General features: G+C 40.4%; 1 protein-coding gene across 1 annotated transcript in view; it reads left to right on the forward strand.

The window, feature by feature from the left end:
• Nucleotides 1-27,927, forward strand: part of hyd (E3 ubiquitin-protein ligase hyd) — a 312,986-nt gene that overhangs the window by 202,887 nt on the left and 82,172 nt on the right. Inside the window, exons 22-24 of the mRNA XM_071667186.1 lie at nucleotides 5,107-5,432; nucleotides 5,874-6,109; nucleotides 18,451-18,610. Of these exons, the coding sequence (XP_071523287.1) occupies nucleotides 5,107-5,432; nucleotides 5,874-6,109; nucleotides 18,451-18,610 (722 nt within the window). The remainder of the gene's footprint in view (nucleotides 1-5,106; nucleotides 5,433-5,873; nucleotides 6,110-18,450; nucleotides 18,611-27,927) is intronic.

Below are 27,927 nucleotides of genomic sequence, written 5' to 3' on the forward strand. Positions count from 1 at the left end.
GGTAAACATTTGAAATCCCCTGATTAGTGGATCTCGGCTTGCCTGTGAGAGGATGCCACAGCTCGTGGCAGGAGTTGAGACTGTCAAAGATAGAATTTGGAAGAAAGATTTAAAATTCATAGGAGAGCAATAGGCAAAACAGAGAAAAAATGTGATATTTGGGAAACAGGCCTTGAGCCACACAACATCAGAGTTTGGGGACTCAAGGTCTACTCCCAGATATCTAAAATACTTCTTCCATTTTTCCTCCATTCAAACTTACCTACCAACTTATTAGTAACTCAACCTGTCGAATCTAATAACCTTGCTTTTATTCACATTTGCTCTCAGCTTTCTCCTTTCACACACCCTTTCAAACTCAGCCAACAACAACTGCAATCTATTACTGGAATCAGCCACCATTGCTGTATCATCGGCGAATAACAACTGACTCACTTCCCAGGCACTCTCATCCCCAACACACTGCATACTTGCCTGTCTCTCCAAAACTCTTACATTACGCTCTTCTTACCACCCATCCATAAACAAATTAAGCATCCATGGTGACATCACATATCTCTACCACAGACCGATCTTCATTGGTGATCAATCACTCTCCTTTCCATTCATATGCATGCCTTGCACCCTAAGTAAAAACTTTTCCCTGCTTCTAGCAGCTTATCTCTCACACCGTATACTCATAAGACCTTCCATATAGCATCTCTATCAACCCTATCATATGCCCTCTTCAGATCCATAAATGCCTCATACAGATCCATCTGTTTTTCTAAGTATTTCTCACACATTCTTCAGAGCAAACACTTGTTTTGTGTTTTTGCATCATATCATGTTTACAAAATGCCCATCTGTGTCCTTTGTCTCTGGTGAGAAGAAGAGGAAGGCAATTACTCTTAAGATGAAATTAAAGATAATCTTCCAGCATGAAGGCAGCAAGCCAGTAATGGCCATAGCACCTGAGTCAAGACTTTAACAATCGATGATCTCAACCATCTTAAAGGATAAGAAGTGAATCAGTGATGCAGTAAATCTTGAGCAGTGGTTAAATCCACTGTCATCATGAGGGAAAGAGCTGGGCCGATTGATGATTTGGAAAAATTATTTGTCTCGTAGATGGAAAACCAGATACAGAAGCACATACTGCTTACCCTACTGATGTCTTTTCTATATGCTAAAACTGCATGCCGATGACCCTGCATATTCACAAATGTTTACAGCAAGTTACGGATGGTTCCAACACTTCAAAAGGTGTCACAAATTTTCATAATGTAAAGGTTAACTGTGAGGCAGCAAGTGCTGATACTGAAGGTGCTTTTAAGGAAGAGCTGGATATGATGATTGTAGACGAGAAATGTGAGTGTTCTGAGAAAGTTTACAGTAGGCTAGGCTAAGCTACGATGTTCGGTAGGTAAGATTTACAGTATTAAATGTATTTTCGACTTACGACATTTTCAAATTACAATGGGTTTATCAGAACATAACCCCATCATAAGTTGGGGAGCATCAGTATAACCTAATCTCACAAGTATCACAGATCTGCACACAATGGTTGTAACTAAGATTTTACCCATTGGTGAAAATGTGTTGTGCTCCACCCATGACCCATGCTTATTCCACCTGCCAGCCCATACTGAAGTTTTAATGCACTTTCTGCTGCACTGACGCTCCTTGACCAACATTATCACATAAGATTTCTAGCTTTGTTTCTAAGGTCAGAGAGGTTCTCTTCATTTAACTGCTAGTTCCAGGCGTAGGAGATGTTGCTGGATGTTAGGATGCTATATGTACAAACATAATGGGTTGTAGGAAAATCATGTCAGCAAGTATACCCAAATTGCACAAGTAGCACAGATCTGCACACAACAGTGGCAACTGTGAGACAGCCCGGCTGGTGAGAATGTGGCATGCTTCTCTTAGGACCCATGTTCACTTCACCTGCCACCCCTCAAAAAAGTGTTGGCCCACTTTACTGCAGGCACATTTTAAAATGTTTTACATGTTTGTAAATAAATTTTTACATAGAGGGATTACTATTATACATAAGCAGATTAGCACTAATAATTGCCTGGATCTTTTTCTGCTGATTGGTAATGTAAGTAGTCATCATGCTGTTGGTGAAGTTCTTCATAAGTACCACCTTGGATTTGTCCTTAATTAGCCTCTTAAACAACTCCGTTTTCGTTTTGAAACTTAGGCGGTCCTCTTGCACTTTGGGCAAGACATAGATGGCTTCAAGGAGTTGTCAGGCAATTGTCAGCGACACTTGAAAGGGGCTGTTGGCCACAGTAATAATCTTGGTTGCACAAAATAAACAAATGTGCAAGAATAGCACACAACACTGCAACAGAAATCACATGAAACACAAATGCAAGGCAATAGCAAATAGAGAAATTTTGAGCTAGATGATATTAGAATATATCAATAGATTTTTTTTTTGTATTACGCTAGACACAAACTTCACCCTTAGAGCAGAAATACAATTTTCAGTTATAGTTAGAGATCTGATAGTGCAAAGGAGAAGCAGCCTTGTGGAGCCGGGTTTCAGAGAGAATTTGAACATTCTTTTTTGACCCTCTTGCTGTTATACAATGGTACCATAAAGGCATTTTGCGAGCTATTAGTCACCTCACCATTAAGCATACATATGCTGAAAATCCAAACTAAGTAGTCAACAAGACAACCACTTCCATCCTCAAGAAAATTCTACTGCAATTCAGTTCACTTTGTGAATTTGCTACATTTCATCTTATGCAAGGCTTTTGCCAACTCTTCTCTTTTCACGAAACCACTTTCCAGGACTCTCTCACTTCACATATCTCCATGCCCAAAGCATCCCACATTGTCATTGAACTCAGTCAACAGTCCTCTAAGATAGTGCCTTCATCTCTTCTTTTCATTTTTACTTTTTACCACTTCCTCATTTGTCCCCTTTCACCAGTGTTCCCATTTGTTCTCTAGTTTTTCTCACACTTTCGTCCTCCTGAAATATATTCATATTCTCTCTGAGTTTTGCTGGTATTTGCATCCCTCACACATATAGATTTATGTAAATAAAGATTGGGAACATAGGGATGTTCCCAGATTCTGCCTGCTTGAGGTTATACCATGGGTGAAAAGTCATTTATGGTTAGGTTGTACCTTTGTTTCTTGATGAAACAGAGTTCATTCTCTTCAGAGAACTTTCTCTTGCATATGAGTCCATCCTGTCCTTGTTACTGAGTTTAACACAGCCTAGGATTGCAAGAGCCTGTAGAAGGGGGTCTTGGGTAATGTAGGGATCCTTTCAGGGAGGGGCCTTGTTATAGTCATAAATAATTTACATGAGATTAAGTATGTGATAGTTAGGCATTGATCAATAGGACACTACCATCTGGGTGTTAGTAGTGATAGCAGTATGGTAGTGGTTCTCACATTTTCTTCTCAGTCTAAGGTTGTTCTTTCTCCTTTCTGCCTCATAGACACATATGTTGCTGGAGCTTGATCCACATATGCAAACTTTTTCTCTCACATGACAACACTTAATTCACATATTACTTTATCCAAGGATAGTGGAGAAGAAACTTAGCCTCATGTCTCATGTGATTCATCTGAGGTAGCTAAAGTGCAGGATCATGGTGTTGGAAACCCTCCTCACTTGTTAACTTTCCAAAATATTGAAACAGATGGAGGAGTCGGTCATGGTTTTGTCCCAGAAGACTCAAGTTAAAACTTTGGTTGTGATTAAATCATAGTTAAATGGAAAGGATAAATGATGTTATAGAATGTTAAGGTCTGAACCTTCAGGAAGGTGCTGGTATGCATGCATTAGATAGAATGAAATTGATTAGTGGATGTCTGGGGCAATGTGCTGTTAGTAGGCTGAATCACTGCATATGAAATGGTGAAAATAGACTGTGGGGTGGTTTGTGGAGTTTAGCTCTAGATGGTGGGTTCTTGTTTTGATACATTGTACATGACAGCAAGAGAGTGTATATTTGCAAGTGAGGCCACCATTTTTTATTCTCTTGATGTTTCCTCATAAAGGCAGGAAAGTTGTAGAAGAAAAAGAAGTGTGTAGAACAGACCCTTTATTAATGTCTGACCATTTAGGATGGGCATATATTGTGAATGAATTCTTTAGGGGTGTAATATAGATGTTTGGTTGCTGATGCCATGAGAATATCATCTGATTATATGCAATTTGAGTATTTTGTGTATTTGTACAGATGGAAATATGAATGTCAATTCCACTTTAAGTAAATTCCTCTTACATAATGTAAGTATTTGGGAGCTGCATTGGGTAAGCTTGGTGTTATGAAAGAAAATACAAGGGAGAGAACAGTACAGGGTAGAAGAATCACTGGGTCCCTTGATAGAATAATGGAGGGTAAATGTGTAAGTATGGATGTGAAGAAAGGATTAAGGGACAGCATATTCCTCCCGATCCAGACCTATGCATCTGAAATAGGGACATGGAATGCTTCACAAAGGTCAAGAAGCCAGGCTGTGGAGATGAGCTATTTAAGAGGAGCATGTGGTATAGGTAGATGGAATGAAGGAGGAAATGGAGGGGGGTATGAGAGTTTGGCATGACAGGAATGAATTATGGAGTGGGAGAGTGGGTGAAAACATGATACTTTGTGGTTTAGGCATGTTGAAAGAATGCGGGAAGGGACGTTTACAAGGGAAGTGTATGATAGTGCAATTACAGCATTGGTTTGAGAGAAATACCACCAGTGACATTGGGAAATAGAGCGGAAGAGTACTGGAGGGAGAGGAATGATGGAAGAATGCATGGAATGGTGTATGTTAGGGAGGTACGAATGGACAGGGATAAGTGGAGATTTTTACCGTGGCCACCCAGTTGATGGAAGTTCCTGAGGGAATGGGCATCAGAGATATAGATCGATAAATAGATTTATGAATTGATTTATGTGCAATTGAAGAATTAAAATGCTTAGTTTGCAAGCCTTTGTTCGTTTTAGCTTTATAGATGTAGGTTAAGAGTATTCATGAGTGAACTGAGTAGCTTTATGCCTTTGATCCACTTCCATGGAAAAGGTTATAGAGTTTGAGATCAAAATTTTGTTGAATTTGAGGATTTTGTGTTTATTGATGTTTTCTTTGCAGATTTGGGCGTGAGTTAAATCAGCTCATTGAAGGAAGCAGTGGCGGAAGCTCTAATACTGCAACAGCATCCCCAGGAATTCCTCCTTCGCGTCTCCGGGATCGTAGTGCAGGCCGCACAGGATTACCATTTATTCGAGATCCTCTCACAGGTCCTCTGTTTAGGTATCAGAGTGCTAGACGTGGGACCCGTGCAACAGCTACCACAACTGACCCACAGAATGCCAGAAGAGATACTCTCTCCTATGTTGTCTCTCTTCTCAGAGCCCACAAGAATGAGCACTGTGATACATTGCCTGACATTGATGTTGGTTCACTCAAACATATTGGTAAGATACTCACCCTTGTCTTACATATTTTCATAACTAGCTTGGATATTAACATGAATTTAATTGAACTGGGCATGCCACATGCTGGATGTCCATCAGAGTTATTTTGAAAAGTATTTTAAAATTTCTGTCATAATTTTGTTCTGGTATTGTAGATTATCAATAAGAATGAGTAGGACTAACCCATTTCTTAATCTCTGTGTAGCTAGGTACAATACGTTATGGTGTATGATTTGGTCTTCAAGATTTGAAAATTGTCTGCGCTGTGTAGTATGACATTTGAAAGTTCTCAATTGTTTGTTATCTTTATTTTGTGGAACCTCATGTGTATTATTTACAGAAAATGTATTTTGATATTTCATGTAACTTTTACTGATTAGTAGATAAAATTTTCAGAATGATTGTTAATTGCAGGTTTAATTTCTATTGTTTTCCACACAGCGTATGTTTTTGACGCACTCATCAGTTATCTGCGATGCTGTGAGAGTGACAGTAATGCTCACATAGACTCTGGGGGAGCTGAATGTACAGGATTTTCTTGGGAGCGTGATGAGAATGAGAATGAAGATGACATGGATGACCTGCCATCTATTACACCATCAGCAGGGGACAGTGAATCTGCAGATGAAGATTCTAACCTGTCAAATTCACGAGGAAGAAAACACACATTTTTCCAGGTACTTCATAGGGTCTGATAGGCAGTGAGCATTCTTCTTCATTTACTCATAAAATGCTTTGCAATGATATGTTTGAAAATCAGTTTATAAGTAAACATACCTCTTGGGTGGTTTACAATGTGAATGGTTCATGTGTTGGTTCATTTATTCATTTTTTTATTTATTCTTTTATGAGATTAAATAGCCTGTGAAAAGTCTTTGCATCATCAAGAATGTTTTTTTTTTTTGCTGATATACTTGTTAAAAGAAATGGTCTGGCTCAAAATTTCATGGAACAGGCCCAAGGACCTGACTGCCACCCTTGGCATGTTGCATTGGGCCATATGTGTTTTAGGTTAAGCATACAGACTGCTTAAGCATTTACTTTGATAGTAAATATGAATGAAAGCAAGGTTATTAGGTTTAGCAGAGTTGAGGGACTGGTTCTTGTAGTGTGAATATGACTGGATAAATTTTCAGGAAGTGAAGTGTTTTAGATATTTAGGAGCATCAAAGAGTGTGTGTGGATAGAGAGGTCATTCTCTGGGAGGGCAAAAATGGGTATATTTTAAGTTGTAGTAGTCTGAACAATGTTGTATGGATGCGAGGCATAGGCTGTAGATGAGGCTGTTCACAAGAGGTTTGATATGTTGGAAATGAAATGTTTGAGGCTGATTAAGTAAGAAATGGGTGAGAGAGTAGTGTAGTAATGAAAGTGTGTGGTTGAGAGAGCTGAGGAGGGTGTGCTGAAAAGGTTTGGACATATGGAGAGGATGGATGAGAAGGGGACAAGGAGAAGGGGAAGACCTAATTGGAGATGGAAGGATGTAGTGAAAGAGATTTTGAATGACCATGGTCTGACCTGCAGGAGGGGGAAGGGTGTGCACAGGATAGTGTTAATAGACATGCTGCCAGTGAAATGATCAAAGCATGTGAAGTGGCCAGGGGAAACCATAGGAAAGTCTGTGGGGCCTGGTTTTGGTTTGGGGGCTATGGTTTTAATTAAATAAAGAGCACCTTTTTAAATTCAAAAGCAGCCATTTGGCTGAAAATATTTAGTTGAGGTATTACATAGTGAAGGGGAGGTCGTACAAGTGACTAGTTGATTTATCACAAAAGAGTGTAAGATGAAGTTAGGGCTGGATACTTCTATGCTTTGGATAAGCAAACGAATGAAGTTTATCCGTAGAGTACTGGAAGTTATACAGTGCAAATTTTATGGTTTATACAATATCCATATAGTAATGATTCATTGAACATTGTATGATATGTGTTAGTTGAATTCTTGTAGCATTGTGTAGACGTAGATTATATATTTAATGCTGAAAAGTGATTTGAATTTACATACTGGTTGAATTGTAGTATTGTGTTAACATATATCATGGATTCACTGGTGAACATCAAGTGATGTAAAGTTGCATATTTGTTGAATTGCTATGATGCTGTGTTGATATGCATTTAATGATAGACATTAAATGATGAATATTTTCATGTTGGTTGCATTTTGGTAATATTGTGGTTGACATAGATATAACTGGGAAAACTAATAAGCTATTTTTTTGCTTAGCTGTGCACTTGTTCATGGATTGTTTATGAGATTCACTGTAGTAGATATGAGACAATTCTTGAATTTGTTCAAGTGCTGTGGTGACAGATATCTGTCAGGTAATCGCCCCTTCAACTCTTGAGGAAATGTATGGAGTGGCTGTGGTCAGCTGGGTCACAACTCCAATAGTCAGGGTCTTTGGGCCATTGTTTACAATGAGGCAACTGCATCTCTAACATAGGCCTCACTTGTCGCTGGTAAGAGGCGTTGCCCAACTCCATGAGGACAGTCCTTTTAAATTTAGACAAACACCTGAGGACTCTGAGGCCTTTTAATTTTTTTGACAATTTTGGAGCTTCACTTCCTCTGGGAACACAGTGCTGGAATTGCCCTCTGCCAGTGATATGTTAAGGGTGAGGCACAAAAGGCTAAGAAGCGGCACTGGAGTCTACCAGTTATGCCAAGGATTAAAAGAGACGAGTGATTGAGGGTGATGGTGCTGGATATGAATGGGATGACTGGTGAAAGTACAAAGGACGGAGCTGGTGGAGAGGTTAAAGAGGTGTGTTATGAATGGGAATAAGTGAAAATTATCAGGGAAGAGGGAAAGTAGGATGTGTAGTTCTGCTATCATCAAGAGTGTGGGAAGGTGTTATAGAGCATGGATGGAATGGATCAAGAAATGTGTGGGTGAAAGGAAAGAATGGGATTGTGAAGTATGCATGGGTATATGTATATGCACCTGTGAAAATGAAGACTGTATGAGGCAGGGATGAAATGAAGCTTTTTTGGAGATTTTTTGGAGAAATGACTGTATAAACAGTTATGAGGATGAGAGAAATATGGACATATTTGGTGATGTGAAAGAGGGATGTAATGAAATAGGTGAAGGGGGCTAATGGGGAGGTGAGAACAAGTAGTGGTGATGTGAGGAGATGGAGTGAGTATTTTGAAGGTTTGTTGAATGTGTTTGATGATAGAGTGGCAGATATAGTGTGTTTTGGTCGAGGTGGTTTGCAAAGTGAGAGGGTAAGGGAGAATGATTTAGTAAACAGAGAAGAGGTAGTAAAAGCTTTGCAGAAGATGAAAGCCGGCAAGGCAGCGGGTTTGGATGGTATTGCAGTGGAATTTATTAGAAAAGGTGATGACTGTATTGTTGACTGGTTGGTAAGGTTATTTAATGTATGTATGTATGTATGTATGTATGTATGTATGTATGTATGTATGTATGAAGTCTGTTGGGGATGAGAGAGCTTGGGAAGTGAGTCAGTTGTTGTTCGCTGATGATACAGCGCTGGTGGCTGATTCATGTGAGAAACTGCAGAAGCTGGTGACTGAGTTTGGTAAAGTGTGTGGAAGAAGAAAGTTGAGAGTAAATGTGAATAAGAGCAAGGTTATTAGGTACAGTAGGGGTGAGGGTCAAGTCAATTGGGAGGTGAGTTTGAATGGAGAAAAACTGGAGGAAGTGAAGTGTTTTAGATATCTGGGAGTGGATCTGTCAGCGGATGGAACCATGGAAGCGGAAGTGGATCATAGGATGGGGGAGGGGGCGAAAATTTTGGGAGCCTTGAAAAATGTGTGGAAGTCGAGAACATTATCTCGGAAAGCAAAAATGGGTATGTTTGAGGGAATAGTGGTTCCAACAATGTTGTATGGTTGCGAGGCGTGGGCTATGGATAGAGATGTGCGCAGGAGGATGGATGTGCTGGAAATGAGATGTTTGAGGACAATGTGTGGTGTGAGGTGGTTTGATCGAGTAAGTAACGTGAGGGTAAGAGAGATGTGTGGAAATAAAAAGAGCGTGGTTGAGAGAGCAGAAGAGGGTGTTTTGAAATGGTTTGGGCACATGGAGAGAATGAGTGAGGAGAGATTGACCAAGAGGATATATGTGTCGGAGGTGGAGGGAACGAGGAGAAGAGGGAGACCAAATTGGAGGTGGAAAGATGGAGTGAAAAAGATTTTGTGTGATCGGGGCCTGAACATGCAGGAGGGTGAAAGGAGGGCAAGAAATAGAGTGAATTGGAGTCATGTGGTATACAGGGGTTGACGTGCTGTCAGTGGATTGAAGCAAGGCATGTGAAGCGTCTGGGGTAAACCATGGAAAGCTGTGTAGGTATGTATATTTGCGTGTGTGGACGTGTGTATGTACATGTGTATGGGGGGGGGGGTTGGGCCATTTCTTTCGTCTGTTTCCTTGCGCTACCTCGCAAACGCGGGAGACAGCGACAAAGTATAAAAAAAAAAAAAAAAAAAAAATGACTCATGGTGAGGTGCCTGAGGACTGGCAGAATGTTTGCATCGTGCCATTGTACAAAGGCAAAGGGGATAAGAGTGAGTGCTCAAATTACAGAGGTTTAATTCTGTTGAGTATTCCTGAGAAATTATATGGGAGGGTATTGATTGAGAGGGTGAAGGCATGTACAGAGCATCAGATTGGAGAAGAGCAGTGTGGTTTCAGAAGTGGTAGAGGATGTGTGGATCAGGTGTTTGCTTTGAAGAATGTATGTGAGAAATACTTAGAAAAGCAAATGGATTTGTATGTAGCATTTATGGATCTGGAGAAGGCATATGATAGAGTAGATAGAGATGCTCTGTGGAAGGTATTAAGAATAAATGGTGTGGGAGGTAAGTTGTTAGAAGCAGTGAAAAGTTTTTATTGAGGATGTAAGGCATGTGTACGTGTAGGAAGAGAGGAAAGTGATTGGTTCTCAGTGATTGTTGGTTTGCGGCAGGGGTGCGTGATGTCTGCATGATTGTTTAATTTGTTTATGGATAGGGTTGTTAGGGAGGTGAATGCAAGAGTCTTGGAAAGAGGGGCAAGTATGCAGTCTGTTGTGGATTAGAGAGCTTGGGAAGTGAGTCAGTTGTTGTTCGTTTATGATACAGCGCTGGTGGCTGATTCTTGTGAGAAACTGCAGAAGCTAGTGACTGAGTTTGGTAAAGTGTGTGAAAGAAGAAAGTTGAGAGTAAATGTGAATAAGAGCAAGATTATTAGGTACAGTAGGGTTGAGGGACAAGTCAATTGGGAGGTAAGTTTGAATGGAGAAAAAGTGGAGGTAGTGAAGTGTCTGGGAGTGGATTTGGCAGCGGATGGAACCATGGAAGCGGAAGTGAATCATAGGGTGGTGGAGGGGGTGAAAGTTCTGGGAGCTTTGAAAAATGTTTGGAAGTCGAGAATATAATCTTAGAAAACAAAAATGGTTGTGTTTGAAGGAATGGTGGTTCCAGCAATGTTATATGGTTGCAAGGCATGGGCTATAGATAGAGTTGTGCGGAGGAGGGTGGATGTGTTGGAAATGAGATGTTTGAGGACAATATGTGGTGTGAGGTGGTTTGATTGGGTAAGTAATAATAGGGTAAGAGAGATGTGTGGTAATAAAAAGAGTGTGGTTGAGAGAGCGGAAGAGGGTGTTTTGAAATAGTTTGGTCACATGGAGAGAATGAGTGAGGAAAGATTGACCAAGAGGATATATGTGTCAGAGGTGGAGGGAAAGAGAAGTGGGAGACCAAATTGGAGGTGGAAAGATGGAGTGAAAAAAATTTTGAGTGATCGGGGCCTGAACATGCAGGAAGGTGAAAGGCATGCAAGGAATAGAGTGAATTGGAATGATGTGGTATACCGGGATCAACATGCTGTCAGTGGGTTGAACCAGGGCATGTGAAGTGTCTGGGGTAAACCATGGAAAGTTTTGTTGGGCCTGGATGTGGAAAGGGAGCTGTGGTTTCGGTGCATTATACATGACAGCTAGAGACTGAGCGTGAACGAATGTGGCCTTTGTTGTCTCTAGCGCTACCTCGTGCACATGCGAGGGGTAGGGGGTTTTCATTTCATGTGTGGCAGGGTGGCGACGGGAATGAATAAGGGCAAACAGTATGAATTATGTACATGTGTATAGATGTGTATGCCTGTGTTTGTATATATATGTATATGCTGAGATGTATAGATATGTATATGTGCTGTGTGGACGTGTATGTATATACATGTGTATGTGGGTGAGTTGGGCCATTCTTTTGTCTTTTTCCTTGCGCTACCTTGCTAACGCGGGAGACAGCGACAAAGTATAGTGAATAGATGAATATAATTTTTAAATGGGGAGTGCTCGAAGTAAATGAGAATGGAAGTTATTGCATGGATATTTGTGCTGAGAAGGGTTTATTCCTTGCAAACACCTTTTTTTCAGCAGATGATTCAGAGATATACATGGATAAGGAATGATGGAAGAGAAGAGCAAAAGGCTTTGGCTGTGTGGCAGTGGATGATAGATTGAGAAAGGCTATGCAATATGCTAGAGTTGTGAAAGGATTTTTAGGAGACTCTGACCATTTTGCAGTTCTTGTGGGGATGAGGATCAGGGAAAAGTGGAGGTATTCTGTGAGGGAGAAGGGAGAGGCAAAAGTGCAGGCAAGCAAGATGAATAAAAGAAATTGCTGAGAGGGGTATGAAAGGAAGGTAACTGAAAGCTTAGATGGAAGTTTAGTGAATGTAGGGATGCAGTCTTGTGTGAATGAGATGTTTAAAGTGTTTAGAGAAATACTGTTAAAGGTTATAGAATTAGTAGTTGGATGCAAGGTTGTGAGACATAGGAATAAAAAAGGCAATGCATGGTGGACAGAAAAGATTAGAAATCCTGTGGAAGAGAAGAAAAAGACATATGATCGATTGCTTGACAGAAATGTACCAGTAGAATTTCAACAGAGGCAGATGGAAGAATATAAAGTATGTAAGTGAAATGTCAAGAAGCTGATAGAGGAAATCAAAGAAAGAGTAGATGAAGACTTAGTAAGAAAGTTAAGTGTAAAGTTTTGGGATGATAAGAAAATATGCTGGAAGAAGGTGAAAAAGGAAAGAGGTGGATGTAAGACTGGAAATGTTAATTTGAGAAGTAAAGAAGGGGAATTGCTGAATCAAAAGGAGGAAGTGAAAGGAAGATGGAAAGAGTATTTTGAAGAACTGATGAATGTGTGAAAAGGGAGGCAGGAGTTGTTACATGCATGGGTATGTAGGATGAAAGGAAGAGGATACAAATGCAAGGGCCTGTAGTAAAAAGGGAGGTAAGGGCAATAATGAGGCTGAAGGAAAGAAAGGGACCTAGGAAGGATGGGATTATGGCAGAAATCTGAAGTATGGAAGAGGAAGTTTGATAGAGTGGATGCAGCTGATTTGTAATTTATTGTAGAAACATGGTTGTGCCTGAGGATTGGGTGAGAGCTATTATTGTGCCGTTATTCAGATAAAAGGTCTTAAGGATGTATGTAGCAATTATAGAGAATGCATGTGTTAAGTACGCCAGGAAAAGTTTATGCAAGAATATTAATTGACAGAGTGATGGAAGTGACTGAGTGCAGAATGAGTGAAGAGCAAGGGTCAGGAAAGGCAGATGTGTGGATCAGATTTTTTAGGTAGAGATGACCATGAAAAAGTATTTAGCATAAGGTAAGAAGTTGTATGTAGCTTTTATGGCTCTGGAGAAAGTGTATGACAGAGTTGAGTGGAATGCTTTACAGGATGTGGTAAGGATATATGGCGTAAGAACGCAAATTTTGAATGGTGTAAAAGTTTTCTATAGAGGAGTAAATACATGTGTAAGTATGGATGGAGAGCTAAGCCAGAGTTTTGGGATACATGTAGGTGTGAGCCTGGGCTGTATGATGTCACCGTGAATCAGTTGATGTTCGCTGATGATACAGCACTGATGGCTGATTTGGGTGAGAAACTGCGGAAGTTGGGGACTGAGTTTGGTAAAGTGTGTGAAAGAAGAAAATTGAAAGTAAATGTGAATAAGAGCAAGGTTATTAGGTTCGGTAGGGTTGAGGGACAAGTTGATCGGGAAGTAAGTTTGAATGGAGAAAAACTGGAGGAAGTGAAATGTTTTAGATATCTGGGAGTGGACTTAGCAGTGGATGGAACCATGGAAGTGGAAGTGAGTCACAGGGTAGGGGAGGGGGCGAAGGTTTTAGGAGAGTTGAAAAATGTGTGGAAGGCAAGATTGTTATCTCAGAGAGCAAAAATGGGTATGTTTGAAGGAATAGTGGTTCCAACAATGTTATATGGTTGCAAGACTTGGGCTATAGATGGGGTTGTGCATAGGAGTGGGGATTTGTTGGAAATGAAGTGTTTGAGGACAATATGTGGTGTGAGGTGGTTTAATCAAGTAAGTAATGAAAGGGTGAGGGATGTATGGTAATAAAAAGAGTGTGGTTGAGAGAGCAGAAGAGGGCGTCTTGAAATGGTTTGGACACATGGAGAGAATGAGTGAGGAAAGATTGACCAAGAGGATATATGTGTCAGAGGTGGAGGGAAGAATGAGACGCAAGAGACCAAATTGGAAGTGGAAGGATGTAATGAAAAAGATTTTGAGTGATCAGGGTCTGAACATACAGGAGGGTGAAAGGTGTGCATGGAATAGAGTGAATTGGAACGATATGGTATACCCAGGTCGACGTGCTGTCAGTGGATTGAACCAAGGCATGTGAAGCTTTTGGGGTAAACCATGGAAAGTTTTGTGGGGCCTGGATGTGGAAAGGGAGCTGTGGTTTTGGTGCATTACACATGACAGCTAGAGACTGAGTATGAACGAATGTGGCGTTTTATGTCTTTTCCTGCTGCTACCTCGCTGGGTGTGTGTGTGTGGGTGTGTGTGTTTACTATTTCATGTGTGGTGGGGTGGCGACAGGAGTATATTAAGGCAGCAAGTATGAATATGGATGTGTATGTATGTATATGTCTGTGTATGTATATGTATATATACATTTAAATGTGATTGGTTCTCAGTGAATGTAGGTTTGCGGCAGGGGTGTGTGATGTCTCCATGGTTGTTTAATTTGTTTATGGATGGGGTTGTTAGGGAGGTGAATGCAAGAGTTTTAGAAAGAGGGGCAAAAGAGGGGCAAGTATGAAGTCTGTTGTGGATGAGAGAGCTTGGGAAGTGAGTCAGTTATTGTTCGCTGATGATACAGCGCTGGTGGCTGATTCATGTGAGAAACTGCAGAAGCTGGTGACTGAGTTTGGTAAAGTGTGTGAAAGAAGAAAGTTAAGAGTAAATGTGAATAAGAGTAAGGTTATTAGGTACAGTAGGGTTGAGGGTCAAGTCAACTGGGAGGTAAGTTTGAATGGAGAAAAACTGGAGGAAATAAAGTGTTTTAGATATCTGGGAGTGGATCTGGCAGCGGATGGAACCATGGAAGCGGAAGTGGATCATAGGGTGGGGGAGGGGGCGAAAATCCTGGGAGCCTTGAAGAATGTGTGGAAGTCGAGAACATTATCTTGGAAAGCAAAAATGGGTATGTTTGAAGGAATAGTGGTTCCAACAATGTTGTATGGTTGCGAGGCGTGGGCTATGGATAGAGTTGCGCACAGGAGGGTGGATGTGCTGGAAATGAGATGTTTGAGGACAATGTGTGGTGTGAGGTGGTTTGATCGAGTAAGTAACGTAAGGGTAAGAGAGATGTGTGGAAATAAAAAGAGCGTGGTTGAGAGAGCAGAAGAGGGTGTTTTGAAATGGTTTGGGCACATGGAGAGAATTAGTGAGGAAAGATTGACCAAGAGGATATATGTGTCGGAGGTAGAGGGAACGAGGAGAAGTGGGAGACCAAATTGGAGGTAGAAAGATGGAGTTAACAAGATTTTGTGTGATCGGGGCCTGAACATGCAGGAGGGTAAAAGGAGGGCAAGGAATAGAGTGAATTGGATCGATGTGGTATACCAGGGTTGACGTGCTGTCAGTGGATTGAATCAGGGCATGTGAAGCGTCTGGGGTAAACCATGGAAAGCTGTGTAGGTATGTATATTTGTGTGTGTGGACGTGTATGTATATACATGTGTATGGGGGTGGGTTGGGCCATTTCTTTCGTCTGTTTCCTTGCGCAACCTCGCAAACGCAGGAGACAGCAGAAAAAAAAAAAAAAAAAGCATTTAAATGTATATGTATGTATATGTGTGTGTATGGGCATTTATGTATATATTAAATGTATATGTATGTATATGTGTGTGTATGGGCATTTATGTATATATGTGTGTATGTGGGGGTTGGGCCATTCCTCATCTGTTTCCTTGTGCTACCTCGCTGTTGCAGGAAACAGTGATTAAATATAATAAATAAATATAGATAATATGTGTTGTCAGATGCTTTGACCAAGTAGATAATAAAAGGGTAAGAGAGAGGTATTAAAAAGAATTTGGTTGAGAGAGTTGAAGACGGTGTGCTGAAATGGTTTAAACATTTGGAGAAAATGAGTGAGGAGAGGTTAACAAAGAGGATATTAGTCAGAAGTGGAAGGAACAAGTTGAAGGGGTAGACCAAATTAGAGAATGAAGGATGGAGTGAAAAATATTCTGAGTGGTTGGGGCTGGAATGTGCAGAATGGTGACAGACATGCAGAGGATAAAGTGATTTGGAACAGTGTGGCATACAGGGGCAATGTGCTGTTATTGGATGGAAGGAGGGCATGTGAAGCATCTGAGGTAAACCATAGAAAGGTCTGTGGGGCCTGGTTGCGGACAGGAACTGTTTAGTCAGTTTGTTGCACATGACAGCTAGAGAATGGATGTTAGCAGGTACAGACTTTTGTCATCTATTATTATGACATCTCTCTCTTACCCTTTCATTGCATACTGCATTGTGTCTTCCTACACTTGTCGCACAACCATCCCCACCACATAGCTTCATCTATAGCCCATGCCTTGTATGCATACTATATTGTTGAGACTACTATACCTTTGGACATAATCATTTTGCCTTCCAATGTCTTTTTCCCCACATTTTTCAGTGCTTCTAGAACCTTCAGCTCCTCTCCCACTCTATGACTCACTTCTTCCATGGTTCCATTTGCTGCCATGCCCGCTCCCAGGTATCCAAAGCACCTCACTTTTTCCAAGTTTTTTCCATTCAGACTCACATATCAACTCACCTCCTCCTTTTCCCTGCAAAACCTTATAACCTTGGTTTTATTCACATTAGCGCACATCTTTCTCTTTCACACACACTTATTCAGTTGCCAGTTTTTGTAGTTTTTCACTCCAATCTGTCACCAATGCTGTATCATCAGCAAATGAGAACTGACTTACATCTCAAGGCTTCTCATCCTCTACAGACTGCATACTTGTCTCTCCCTCCAAGCTTCTTGCATTTACCTCCCTCATTACCCCATCCATGAACAAGTTTAACAACCGTGGTGTCATCATACACCCCTACTGCAGAGCAACTTTCATTTGGAACCATTCACTCTCCTCTCTTTTTACTCATACACATGCCTGACACCCTTGATAAAATTTTGTCTGGTTCTAGCAGCTTTCCTCTCACATCATATATTCTTAAAATTCTACCAACCCTATCATATGCTTTCTCCAGATCCATAAATGTCACGTACAGATTGATCTGTTTGTCTTAAGTATTTCTCACACTCCTCCACCATTTCTGAAAACACATTCCCCCCAGATCTGATGCTCTGTACATGCCTTCTCCTTGTCACTACCCTCCCATACAACTTATCAGGTACACTCAACAAACTTGTACCTTTATCCCCTCTCCTTTACACATTGTCTTTATACATGCATTCTGCTAACACTCAGGCACCTTGCCATGATGGATACATACATTGAAAATTCCAACCAATCAACAGCACAATCATCCCCTTTCTGCAATGCCATCCACTCCAGCCACCTTGCCACATTTCATCTTATGTAAGGCTTTCATCACCTCATCTCTCTTCACCAAACTACACTCCATTACTCTCTCACTTCTCATAATACCCCGACCCAAACATTTTACATCTGTTAGCCGATCATCAAACACACTCAGTAGTCCTTCAAAATACTCTTTCTCTCACTTCATCACTAACTGTTACACCTTTCCATTTGCCCCTTCACCAGTGTTTGCATTTGTTCTTTTTTTCTCATGCACTGTTAACCTACTTCCAAAACACTATATTTTCCTTTATGTCTTTCTGCCTCACTGATATATGGACTACTGGCATTCTGTCTACATGTGTACAATCTCTTCTTGTCATGCATAACATTTAGTAACACCTAACTCATGAGGGGGTGTAGGGTATAGTGTTTGGTACAATAGTTGGGCAAAGGGCACCCAGCAATGTGGGAATGCATGCTGGGCAGTTGGAGGCAGGACTCAGACTGAGAAAAAGGAGGTGCCACCCTTCTCCAGTGAAGGAATACCTCTTTATAATAGTGAAGGGTTACCTGCTTTCACTGCAACCCGTGCAGTTAGTATGCATTAAAATAAACTAATTGTCTGATTGTATTCTACTGAGCAAAATTTTTCAAGTGATTCATATGTAATTACTAATAATGGGTTGGGAGGAGTATAGAACATATGGTATTTTGTCAAACAAAGTGTGAAGGGAGAGGTAAGGAACATCATTCTGTTGCTTTCCTGTTAGGGGATTATGTAGGAGTATTAAATCATTAATTATGTTAATTTTGTGAATAAAGAGAAATTAAGCATTCTCTGTATTTATAATTTCTCAAATAATTGAAGGGGGGAAAACAGAATGATAATATTGTGTAGAGTTTTTATCTGGATGATGATGTTTGGGGTTTTTATCCATATGGCAAAAAATTGAAGGGTGCCAGTGTTTGAGGTTTTCTGGGTAACCAGTCACAGAAAGATGGGTGTTCACCACATCAGTATTTCTCCTCCCAATATTTGGCTTATTTGCTGTAACTGATCTTAGAAAGAAATCATCATAGGTGTGTTCTTAAGTATTGATGTTTTCCAAGTAGCAGTTTGGTTATTTTACTGAAGTGCTAGCTGATGTAGATTGTGAAAGGTTTTACAATGCTATGCTTTTTGTTTTTCAGAGATCGCAGTCAACCTTGTGCTTGGGATCATTAGGTGCGGATGTGTTCAGCAGTCCCTTGCAGGAGGCATTACCCTTAGCTGACAAACCTCACCTCCTTCAGCCGAATGCACGCAGAGAAGAACTGTTTGGAATTCCCCGTACGCACACTCATAATGCTGGTGAGTAAGGACAGAATTTTGAGTTAATTGAGTAATAACTTTATGAAAGTGGGTTGACTGATGTATCTTTGGATTTTAATCCTGATCTGTTGTATCTGTATATTTGTATCCAAGTGAGCCTAAACCTGCTCTTTTGTATTTATTTATCTGTATGCAGGTAATTATTTGTATCTGAACTCTACCGTGATTTCTTATTTAGGTAGTTATGCAACCCCTTGACCATTTGTATGGGGCCCCTGCAGCATTAAGGCAGAACTTTGTATAGGAGCAGGATATAGTGTACTCATTGTGGGTGGAAATATCCTATATGAGGCTGTAATTGTATCCATCCAATGATATTAATACTCCTCTGTAAATGAGAACTTCTTGCTCTGTGTTACCACTTAACCATTTCACAGTATATTCGTTCCTCTGTGGTGGTTAGGATTTTTAGTGTATACATGGCTCTTGGTAAGATGTCTGAGGATTGTTGGAATACTGCATAGTGCCTTTGTATGAAGTCATGGGTGACAGAAGTGAATGTCCGATTACGTAGGTATACGTTTGTTGATTTTACCTGGTAACTTATATAGGAGAGTGGTGACTTAAAGGGTGATGGCATACACTGAGCATGAGACTTGGGAAGAACATTGTGGCTTAAGGAGTGGTAGAGGATGTGTGGATCACGTAATTGCTTTAAAGAAAGTGTACCTACCTACAAGTGCCAAGGATGAGATTCTTATGTAGCATCAGGGCTTGCTCATTGCTTCACAACTTGATTTTTATCTTGAAGAATGATATTTTATTGACACCTCTCCTCGCCCCATCTCTTGTTTTGCATGCTTTATAATGCTTTTTTTTTTCACCAACTATTCCTCTGTAATTGCCTGTTTGTGCTGTTTTACACTCATGGGGCCCCATCTCTTGAACATTCTCTGCTTTCACATATTCTCTTACATTTATTTAAGCTGTCTGCATTAACCATGTCCTCAGTCATTCCATTCTGTTTGTCCATCTCTGGTATTCTATAAAGGTATTTCTTTATGTCCTTATTAACAAGATTTTTACTTAATTTTGTCTCCTCAGGTTGCTCTCTCCTTGCATCTCTCGAAGAACTGTCCACTATCCACATCATTGCTCTCTTTTGAAAAGCTGAAAGGTCATGATCTGGTCACCTGTCACTTTTGTCTTCCATTGTGGATAAATTTGAAACCTCCAGCCTTTCCCTGTAATTTCTATCTATCTGTCTATATATCTATCAGTCTAAATCTCTGATGCCTGTTCCAATTGGAACTCCCTCAAAGGTACTTAGCTCTTAATTCTAGTTTCATCTTTGTTGCCCTTCTTTGGGAGCTCTTTGTGCTTCTTTTGGTGTTGTGTCCAAACCTGAGACGTATTTTTATTTTGGCCTTGTGTAGGATATGAATAGCTTTCTACATATTTCTTTTTTCATATACGTGATAAGATGTTTGATAAGACGAAAGCAGAACTAGGGAAAGTGGGTGCAGAGATGGAATGTGGTGGTGATATATAGTGCCTAGTGACAAGCCAGTTTGCTGAGATATTGTGTTGTTTGCTGGGTGTGAAGAGTTGCAGGAGGTTCTGCATGTTTTATGATGTGTTTAAGATAAATGTAAGTAAAAGAAAAGCAATGGTATTTAAAAGAAACAGTGAAAGTATAGATTTTTTAAGGTCCTATAGAGTGAGAAAAAAGTGTACTCTCTGTCTGTTTATATCTCCGACGCCCATTCCCTCTGGGAATTCCCTCAAGGGTGTGTTCATAGCAAAAGATTCTATGTAACTGTTGAACTCTAGTGCCACTTCTTAGCCTTTGGTGCCTCACCCTTAACATGTCACTGGTAGAGGGCAACTAGCACAATATATCCAGAAGCTCTGACCTAATGTTCCAATTGATTACTTCTTCCTAATGTGTCTGTGTAATGTTCCAACCTCTTAATACTACCCAATACTCTTGTCCAATATTCCTACTTACTATTTCTATCTAATGTTCCTGCCTGCTACTTCTGTCTATTGCTCCTGCCATTTTGCCAAAAGGCTTGTCTAGCACATAGTGCTTACCACAGGGAAATTTGGACTTACAAAGAGTTAATTGTGTGAGTTAAGTCATGTTAGGTGTTATTTTTGACAAGGAGAGGTTGTACATTTATGGCAGAATGTCATCAGTCCATGAGTGGGTGAAGCATAAAAAGACAGTTACCTGGGTCAGAGGAATGCAAGTTAACAACCTCTGAAGTGCTGGCTCACTTTATATCTGTCTCTAACCCTCCTGATACCTTGGTGGGTAATGTACTAAACTGAGTTATAGATATGGTAGGAGAAAGACTGGAAGAAGTTACTGACTTCAAGCGTTTGGGAGCTATCTTGGATAAGCTTACTGATATGGAAGAAGAGATAAGGGAGAAAAGAGTACGAGGTAGAAGAGTCATTGGGTCCCTTAATAGAGTAATGAAGGAATTTGGGGTAACTATGGAATTGAGGAAAGGATTAGGTAGCAGCGTAGACCTTTAGTCCTTTATATAGTAATGTTTCATAAGCATCAAAAGTAATATAGAGGTCTGAATATATGACCTCTGATGTTCATATATCACAGGTACTGTGAACATCACGAAAATAATTCCAGGTGATTGTTAAGACTGAAACATGGACTTGGAATATTTCACAGAGATTAAGAATTCAGGGTGTGGAAAAGAGATATTTGAGAGTAACATGTGCTGTGACTAGATAGAATGAAGAAAGAAATAAGGGGTGTATGAGATTTAGTGTGGCAGGGAATACAATTTGAGTGAATTGTGGAGTGATAGAGGTTAAAATGTAATACTTAGAGGTAGTTTAGGTATAAGTAAAGAATGCATGATGGGGAGTTTACAAGGAGACCGTGTGATGATATGATTAAAGGTGTGGAATTAGAAGACCACCTGTGAGAAATGGTGTAAGAATAAATGGAATGGTATATGCAAGGGACTCGTGTAAGGATAGGGATAAGTGGAGACTCTTTTGCTGTGGCCACCCTTATGGTGGGAGTTCCTGTAAGGGAATGGATGTCCAAGATATGAATAGATTTATAGATGGTTAGATAGATGCATTTGAAAGCTGTTCTGATATTTGCCAGCAAACAGTTTGTCTACATAACTATTTTCCCAATATGGGACTCTGGCAACAGGTTAGGGATGATGTCAACTCCCATCTTATCAACACAGAATCCTGAAGCTTTTTTCCTGCGAGATGATATTATATTGAGGTCATCTTTCACTTTGTCCCATCTTCATTATATTTGCTCAGGCTTACCCTCAACCTCTTTTATAGTCAAAGTTTGGAGTCTCTTTATGTCCCCATGTAATGCAATCTTCTCACTTTTCACTTCCCTCATGCCCTTTGTCACTTGCAAAAATATATTTAGGTATGATTCCATTCCAAAAGGCAAGTCATTAATGTAGATCAAGAAGGGTAATTGTCCCAGAATCGAACCTTGTGGCACTCACCTCAACCCATTTGGAAAAATCCCTAACATGTGATGTTTGTTCCTTTCCACTGGGATAATGTATCCATTGTAGAAGTTCTATCTATCTGTCTATCTATATCTCTGATACCTGTTCCAGTTGGAAGTCTCTCAAAGGGGTTACCACAGCAACAGAGTTTCCATAACTAAAGAACTCCAATGCTGCTTTTTAGCCTTTAGTACCTCACTTAACAGGCCACTGGCAGAGGACAAGTCTCGTGCAGTGTTTGCAGAGGCTCCTACTTAATGTTCCTAATTACTATTACAATCTAATGCTCCTACATACTACTTCTACCTAATGTTTCTACGTAATAATCCTGCCTAAACGTTCCTACCTACAACTGTTATGTATTGCTCCTACCACTTTACCAAAAATGCAGGGCTCACTGAAGGAAAATCTAGAGTTACGAAGGAGGAGCTGCTTGAGTTAGGGTTGTCGAGTTGTATGTTTGTGGACAGAATGCCAGTAGTCCACATTTTAGTGAGGCAGAAAGAAAAGACAGCCACCTGGGTCAGAGGAGTGCAAATTGACAACCACTGAAGTGCTGGCTCACTAAGCAGATGTCACAAACCCTGAGGATACCCAGGCGGGTAATATTGGTAATATTCCTCCTTGGTTGCCTACCAACTACATCCTACAATTGTAGAAGTTTCCCCCCTTATTCCTGCTTGGTGATCCAGCTTCTTAACCAGCCTCCTGTGTGGTACAGTGTCAAATGCTTTCTGGCATTTCAGATGCAGACAGTCCACAATTGGGCTCACTCTCATGGAGAACTCAAAGTTAGTTGCACACACAGTCCCTCTCTTAAAAACCTGCTGTCTCTCACCAAAGAAATTATTCCTCCATAGGAAGTTATTCACATGTTTTCTAATAATCTTTTCCAGAACCTAACACACCACACCAAGACCTGTCTAGTTCAGTGCCTGTTTCTAGTTTCCTTATTATATATAGGTTTGACATTTACCTCTTTCCATACCCATGGCACTTTGCCACTTCTTAGTGACATCTTGAATTGTAATTCATGTGGTTCATGTAGTGTATCTGCACACATCTTTGGCACATATTTTAAAATTTCATCAGGACCATGAGCCCTTTTTAGTATTGTGTTAACCTTTTTGTAGATATCTCGGTTATTTCCAAAACCTCCTTTTTTATTTAATTGCACTATGGGGCTATTGTATCTTAGACTTTGGTAACATTTTGAACTTGTTATTCTGTTCCTTACATATCTTAAGTCATCCTCTACAATTTTTCACTCTAAATTCCTTATCCTTATTAGCTATTCTTTAAGTGACATTTGACTCCTGAAAAGTTTTGGATTTTCTCCTGCCTTTTCCACAGTATTATTTTCAGAGTTTCTCTTTTTCTTTTTTCTTTTCCTGCTGATTTGTTTCATGTTCTATTATACTTTGTAAATGCTGGCAGGCTGGAGTGCCCTATATATTTCCACCACTGCACATCCTGAAGCTCCTTTACTTTATGACATCTTGTATTAAACCATGCCTTCATCTTTCATACCTTCCCCACTGTATTTGAAGTTTGAAGGAACATGCACTGGTTCTGTATGCTTTTTCTTTTTCCTTCCATTCATTAACTTTCAATTGTTTCATCTCAAACAGTGCATATTATTCTTTCAGTTGTTTTACTTAAATTTTTCTTATTTTTATTACATAATCGCTGTTACCCGTGTGAGTGATGTAGCGCCAGGAAACAGACGAAGAATGGCCTATCCATTCATATACACGTATATATACATAAACAACCGTACACGCACATATACATACGTATACATATCAACATATACATACCCATATGCAGACGTTACACACATACACATGTACTTATTCATGCTTGCTTGCCTTTATCTATTCCTGTCGCTACCCTGCCTCACAGGAAAACATCATCACTATCCCATGCTTCAGTGAGGCTTCACATGCCCTTGTTCAGTACGTTGACAGCACGTCGACCCCGGTATACCACATCGTTCCAATTCCCTCTGTTCCTTGCACACCTCTTACCTTCCTGTACGTTCAGGCCCTGATTGCTCAAAATCTTTTACTTAATGTCCACTTAATACTTCTGTTTGTGTCACCCCAGGTCTGTGTTCTTCGCCCTCACTCTTCACGCACTAATGTTCTGCTGCTGACATTGCTCCTTCTGATCTTTCCTGCCCTCTACTATCATCAGTTTTTGTTTTAGTCCTTTTCTCTACCAGAGCAGCTGTCAATATTGATTCTCTAGGTACTGTAAGTGCTTTAGATATCCTTTCCTCTGCCTGAAAGGCTGCTGGTAATGCTCCTGTAATTCTTTGCCCAATGTTGTCAATAGATTTAGTTTATGTTTCAGTCCTTTCCTCTGATTGCAAAGCCTCTTGGACATCCAGAGAAGACACATTAGACTTTGTCTGCTTTATAATGGTTTCAACATCCTCTGGTTTTGTATCTCCTGTATCCCCTCTTTAGACTCATGAACCCCTTCACGATAAGTGAAGTGCCTCCTAGGTTCTCTTTTCACTCTAGCTCTAGTTGTGTTACCCTCTGGTCTTGTTCTTTATCAAGTTCCCGTAACTTCCCCAAATATTTGCAGTGGTGTTTTTGTCTCTGTCTTTTCCTTTGCAGATCTGGTTTTGACTGACTTATTTTGGTATATTCCTGTCTCAGGCAGTGTTAGAGGTCTTTAGATTATCACCTAAAGTAGTACTACTAACTGTAACAAAGTGTATTAGTAATGTATTGTAGCAACATAATGAGAATTTAGATTTTTAACTTAAGTGTTGCCTTTTGGTTAAAGATAAATAAATACCTTACTTCTTTTTGGCATTCTCCATTATTATACACTGTGTTGTCTGCTCGCTCTCTTACAGATTAGGTCTCCTTGAAATTTGAAAATATAGGGAAGAAGATATTGATTCACTGAAGTTGGCTACACTCCCTCATTTGATTTGAACCAGGGGTGTTTCTGCTCCCAGACCCCATTTAAACTTACAAAATGAGTTTTGTGTTGTGGCTGGTAGTTTTACAGACATTTAGTATTACTGATATGTTTCATGAATGATATTGAAGCAGGGGGTAGGATGCTGTTTCCTGTGGGGCAGGGTTGTGACAGGAATGGATGAAGGCATGCAGGTATGGATATGTACATGTAAAGGGGAAACAGAAGAAGGAGTCATGCGGGGAGTGCTCATCCTCCTTTTAGGCTCAGATTAAGGTGTCTAAATGTGTGTGGATGTAACCACGATGAGAAAAAAGGAGAGATAGATAGTATGTTTGAGGAAAGGAACCTGGAAGTTTTGGCTCTGAGAGAAACAAAGCTCAAGGGTAAAGGGGAAGAGTGGTTTTGGGAATGTCATGGGAGTAAAGACAGGGGTTGGTGAGAGGACAAGAGCAAAGGAAGGAGTAGCACTACTCCTGAAGCAGGAGTTGTGGGAGTATGTGATGAATTGTAAGAAAGTACACTCTAGATTGATATGGGTAAAACTGAAAGTGGTTGGAGAGAGATGGGTGATTATTAGTGCCTATGCACCTGGTCATGAGAAGAAAGATCATGAGAGGCAAGTTTTGGGAATAGCTGAGTGAGTGTGTTAGCAGCTTTGATGCACAAAACCGGGTTATAGTGATGGATGATTTGAATGCAAAAGTGAGTAATGTGGCAGTTGAGGGTATAATTGGTGTGCATGGGGAGTTCAGTATTGTAAATGGAAATGGTGAAGAGCTTGTAGATTTGTGCTGAAAAAGGACTAGTAATTGGGAATACCTAGTTTAAAAAGAGAGGTATACATAAGTATAAGTATGTAAGTAGGAGAGATGGCCAGAGATCATTATTGGATTATTTGTTAATTGATAGGCACGTGAAAGAGAGACTTTTGGATGTTAATGTGGTGAGAGGGCCAACTGAAGGGATGTCTGATCATTATCTTGTGGAGGCGAAGTTGAAGATATGTAGAGGTTTTCAGAAAAGAAGAGAATGTTGGGGTGAAGAGTGGTGAGAGTAAGTGAGCTTGGAAAGGAGACTTGTGTTAGGAAGTACCAGGAGAGGTTGAGTGCAGATTGGAAAAATATGAGAGCAAATGACGTAAGGGGAGTAGGTGAGGAATGGGATGTATTTAGGGAAGCAGTGATGGCTTGTGCAGAAGATGCATGTGGCATGAGAAAGGTGGGAGGTGGGCAGATTAGAAAGGGTAGTGAGTGGTGGGATGAAGAAGTAAGATTGTTAGTGAAAGAGAAGAGAGAGGCATTTGGACGATTTTTGCAGGGAAATAATGCAAATGACTGGTAGATTTATAAAAGAAAGAGGCAAGAAGTCAAGAGAAAGGTGCAAGAGGTGAAAAAGAGGGCAAATGAGAGTTGGGGTGAGAGAGTATTGTTAAATTTTAGGGAGAATAAAAAGATGTTTTGGAAGGAGGTAAATAAAGTGCGTAAGATAAGAGAACAAATGGGAACACCGATGAAGGGGGCAAATGGTAAGGTAATAACAAGTAGGGGTGAAGTGAGAGGGAGATGGAGTGAGTATTTTGAAGGTTTGTTGAATGTGTTTGATGATAGTGGCAGATATAGGGTATTATGGTCAAGGTGGTGTGCGAAGTGAGAGGGTCAGGGAGAATGATATGGTGGACAGAGAATAGGTAGTGAAAGCTTTGTGGAAGATGAAAACCGGCAAGGCTGTGGGTTTGGATGGTATTGCTGTGAAATTTATTAAAAAAGGGGTGACTGTTGTTGTTGACTGGTTGGTGAGGATATTCAGTGTATGTATGGTTCATGGTGAAGAGCCTGAGGATTGGCAGAATGCATGCATAGTGCCATTGTACAAAGGCAAAGGGGATAAAGGTGAGTGCTCAAATTACAGAGGTATAAGTTTGTTGAGTATTCCTAGGAAATTATATGTGAGGGTATTGATTGAGAGGGTGAAGGCATGTACAGAGCATCAGATTGGGGAAGAGCAGTGTGGTTTCATTAGTGGTAGAGGATGTGTGGATCAGGTGTTTGCTCTGAAGAATGTATGTGAGAAATACTTAGAAACTCAGATGGATTCGTATGTAGCATTTATGGATGTCAGTGAATGTCAGTTTGCGGTAGGGGTGTGTGATGTCTCCATGGTTATTTAATTTGTTTATGGATAGGGTTTTTAGAGAGGTGAATGGAAGAGTTTTGGAGAGAGGGGCAAGTATGCTGTCTGTTGTGGATGAAAAGGCTTGGTAAATGAGTCAGTTGTTGTTTGCTGATGATACAGCACCGGTGGCTGATTTGGGTGAGAAGCTGCAAACATTGGTGACTGAGTTTGGTAAAGTGTGTGAAAGAAGAAAGCTGAGAGTGAATGTGAATAAGAGTAAGTTATTAGTTCAATAGGGTTGAAGGACAAGTAAATTGAGAGGTAAGTTTGAATGGAGAAAAACTGGAGGAAGTGAAGTGTTTTAGATATCTGGCAGTGGATTTGGCAGCGGATGGAACAATGGAATTGGAAGTGAGTCACCGGGTGGGGGAGAGGGTGAAGGTTCTGGGAGCATTGAAGAATGTGTGGCTGGCATGAACATTATCTCAGAGAGCCAAAATGGGTATGTTTGAAGGAATGGTGGTTCCAACAATGTTATATGGTTGTGAGACATGGGCTATAGATAGGGTTGTGAGGAGGAGGTTGGATGTGTTGGAAGGGAGATGTTTGAGGACAGTATGTGGTGTGATGTGGTTTGATCAAGTAAGTAATGAAAGGGTAAGAAAGAAGTGTGGTAATAAGAAGAGTGTGGTTGAGAGAGCAGAAGAGGGTGTATTGAAATGGTTTGGTCACATGGAGAGAATAAGTATGGAAAGGTTGACAGAGAGGGTATAT

Source organism: Panulirus ornatus, chromosome 11, assembly GCF_036320965.1.
Source record: "Panulirus ornatus isolate Po-2019 chromosome 11, ASM3632096v1, whole genome shotgun sequence".
Classification (NCBI taxonomy): Eukaryota; Metazoa; Arthropoda; class Malacostraca; order Decapoda; family Palinuridae; genus Panulirus; species Panulirus ornatus.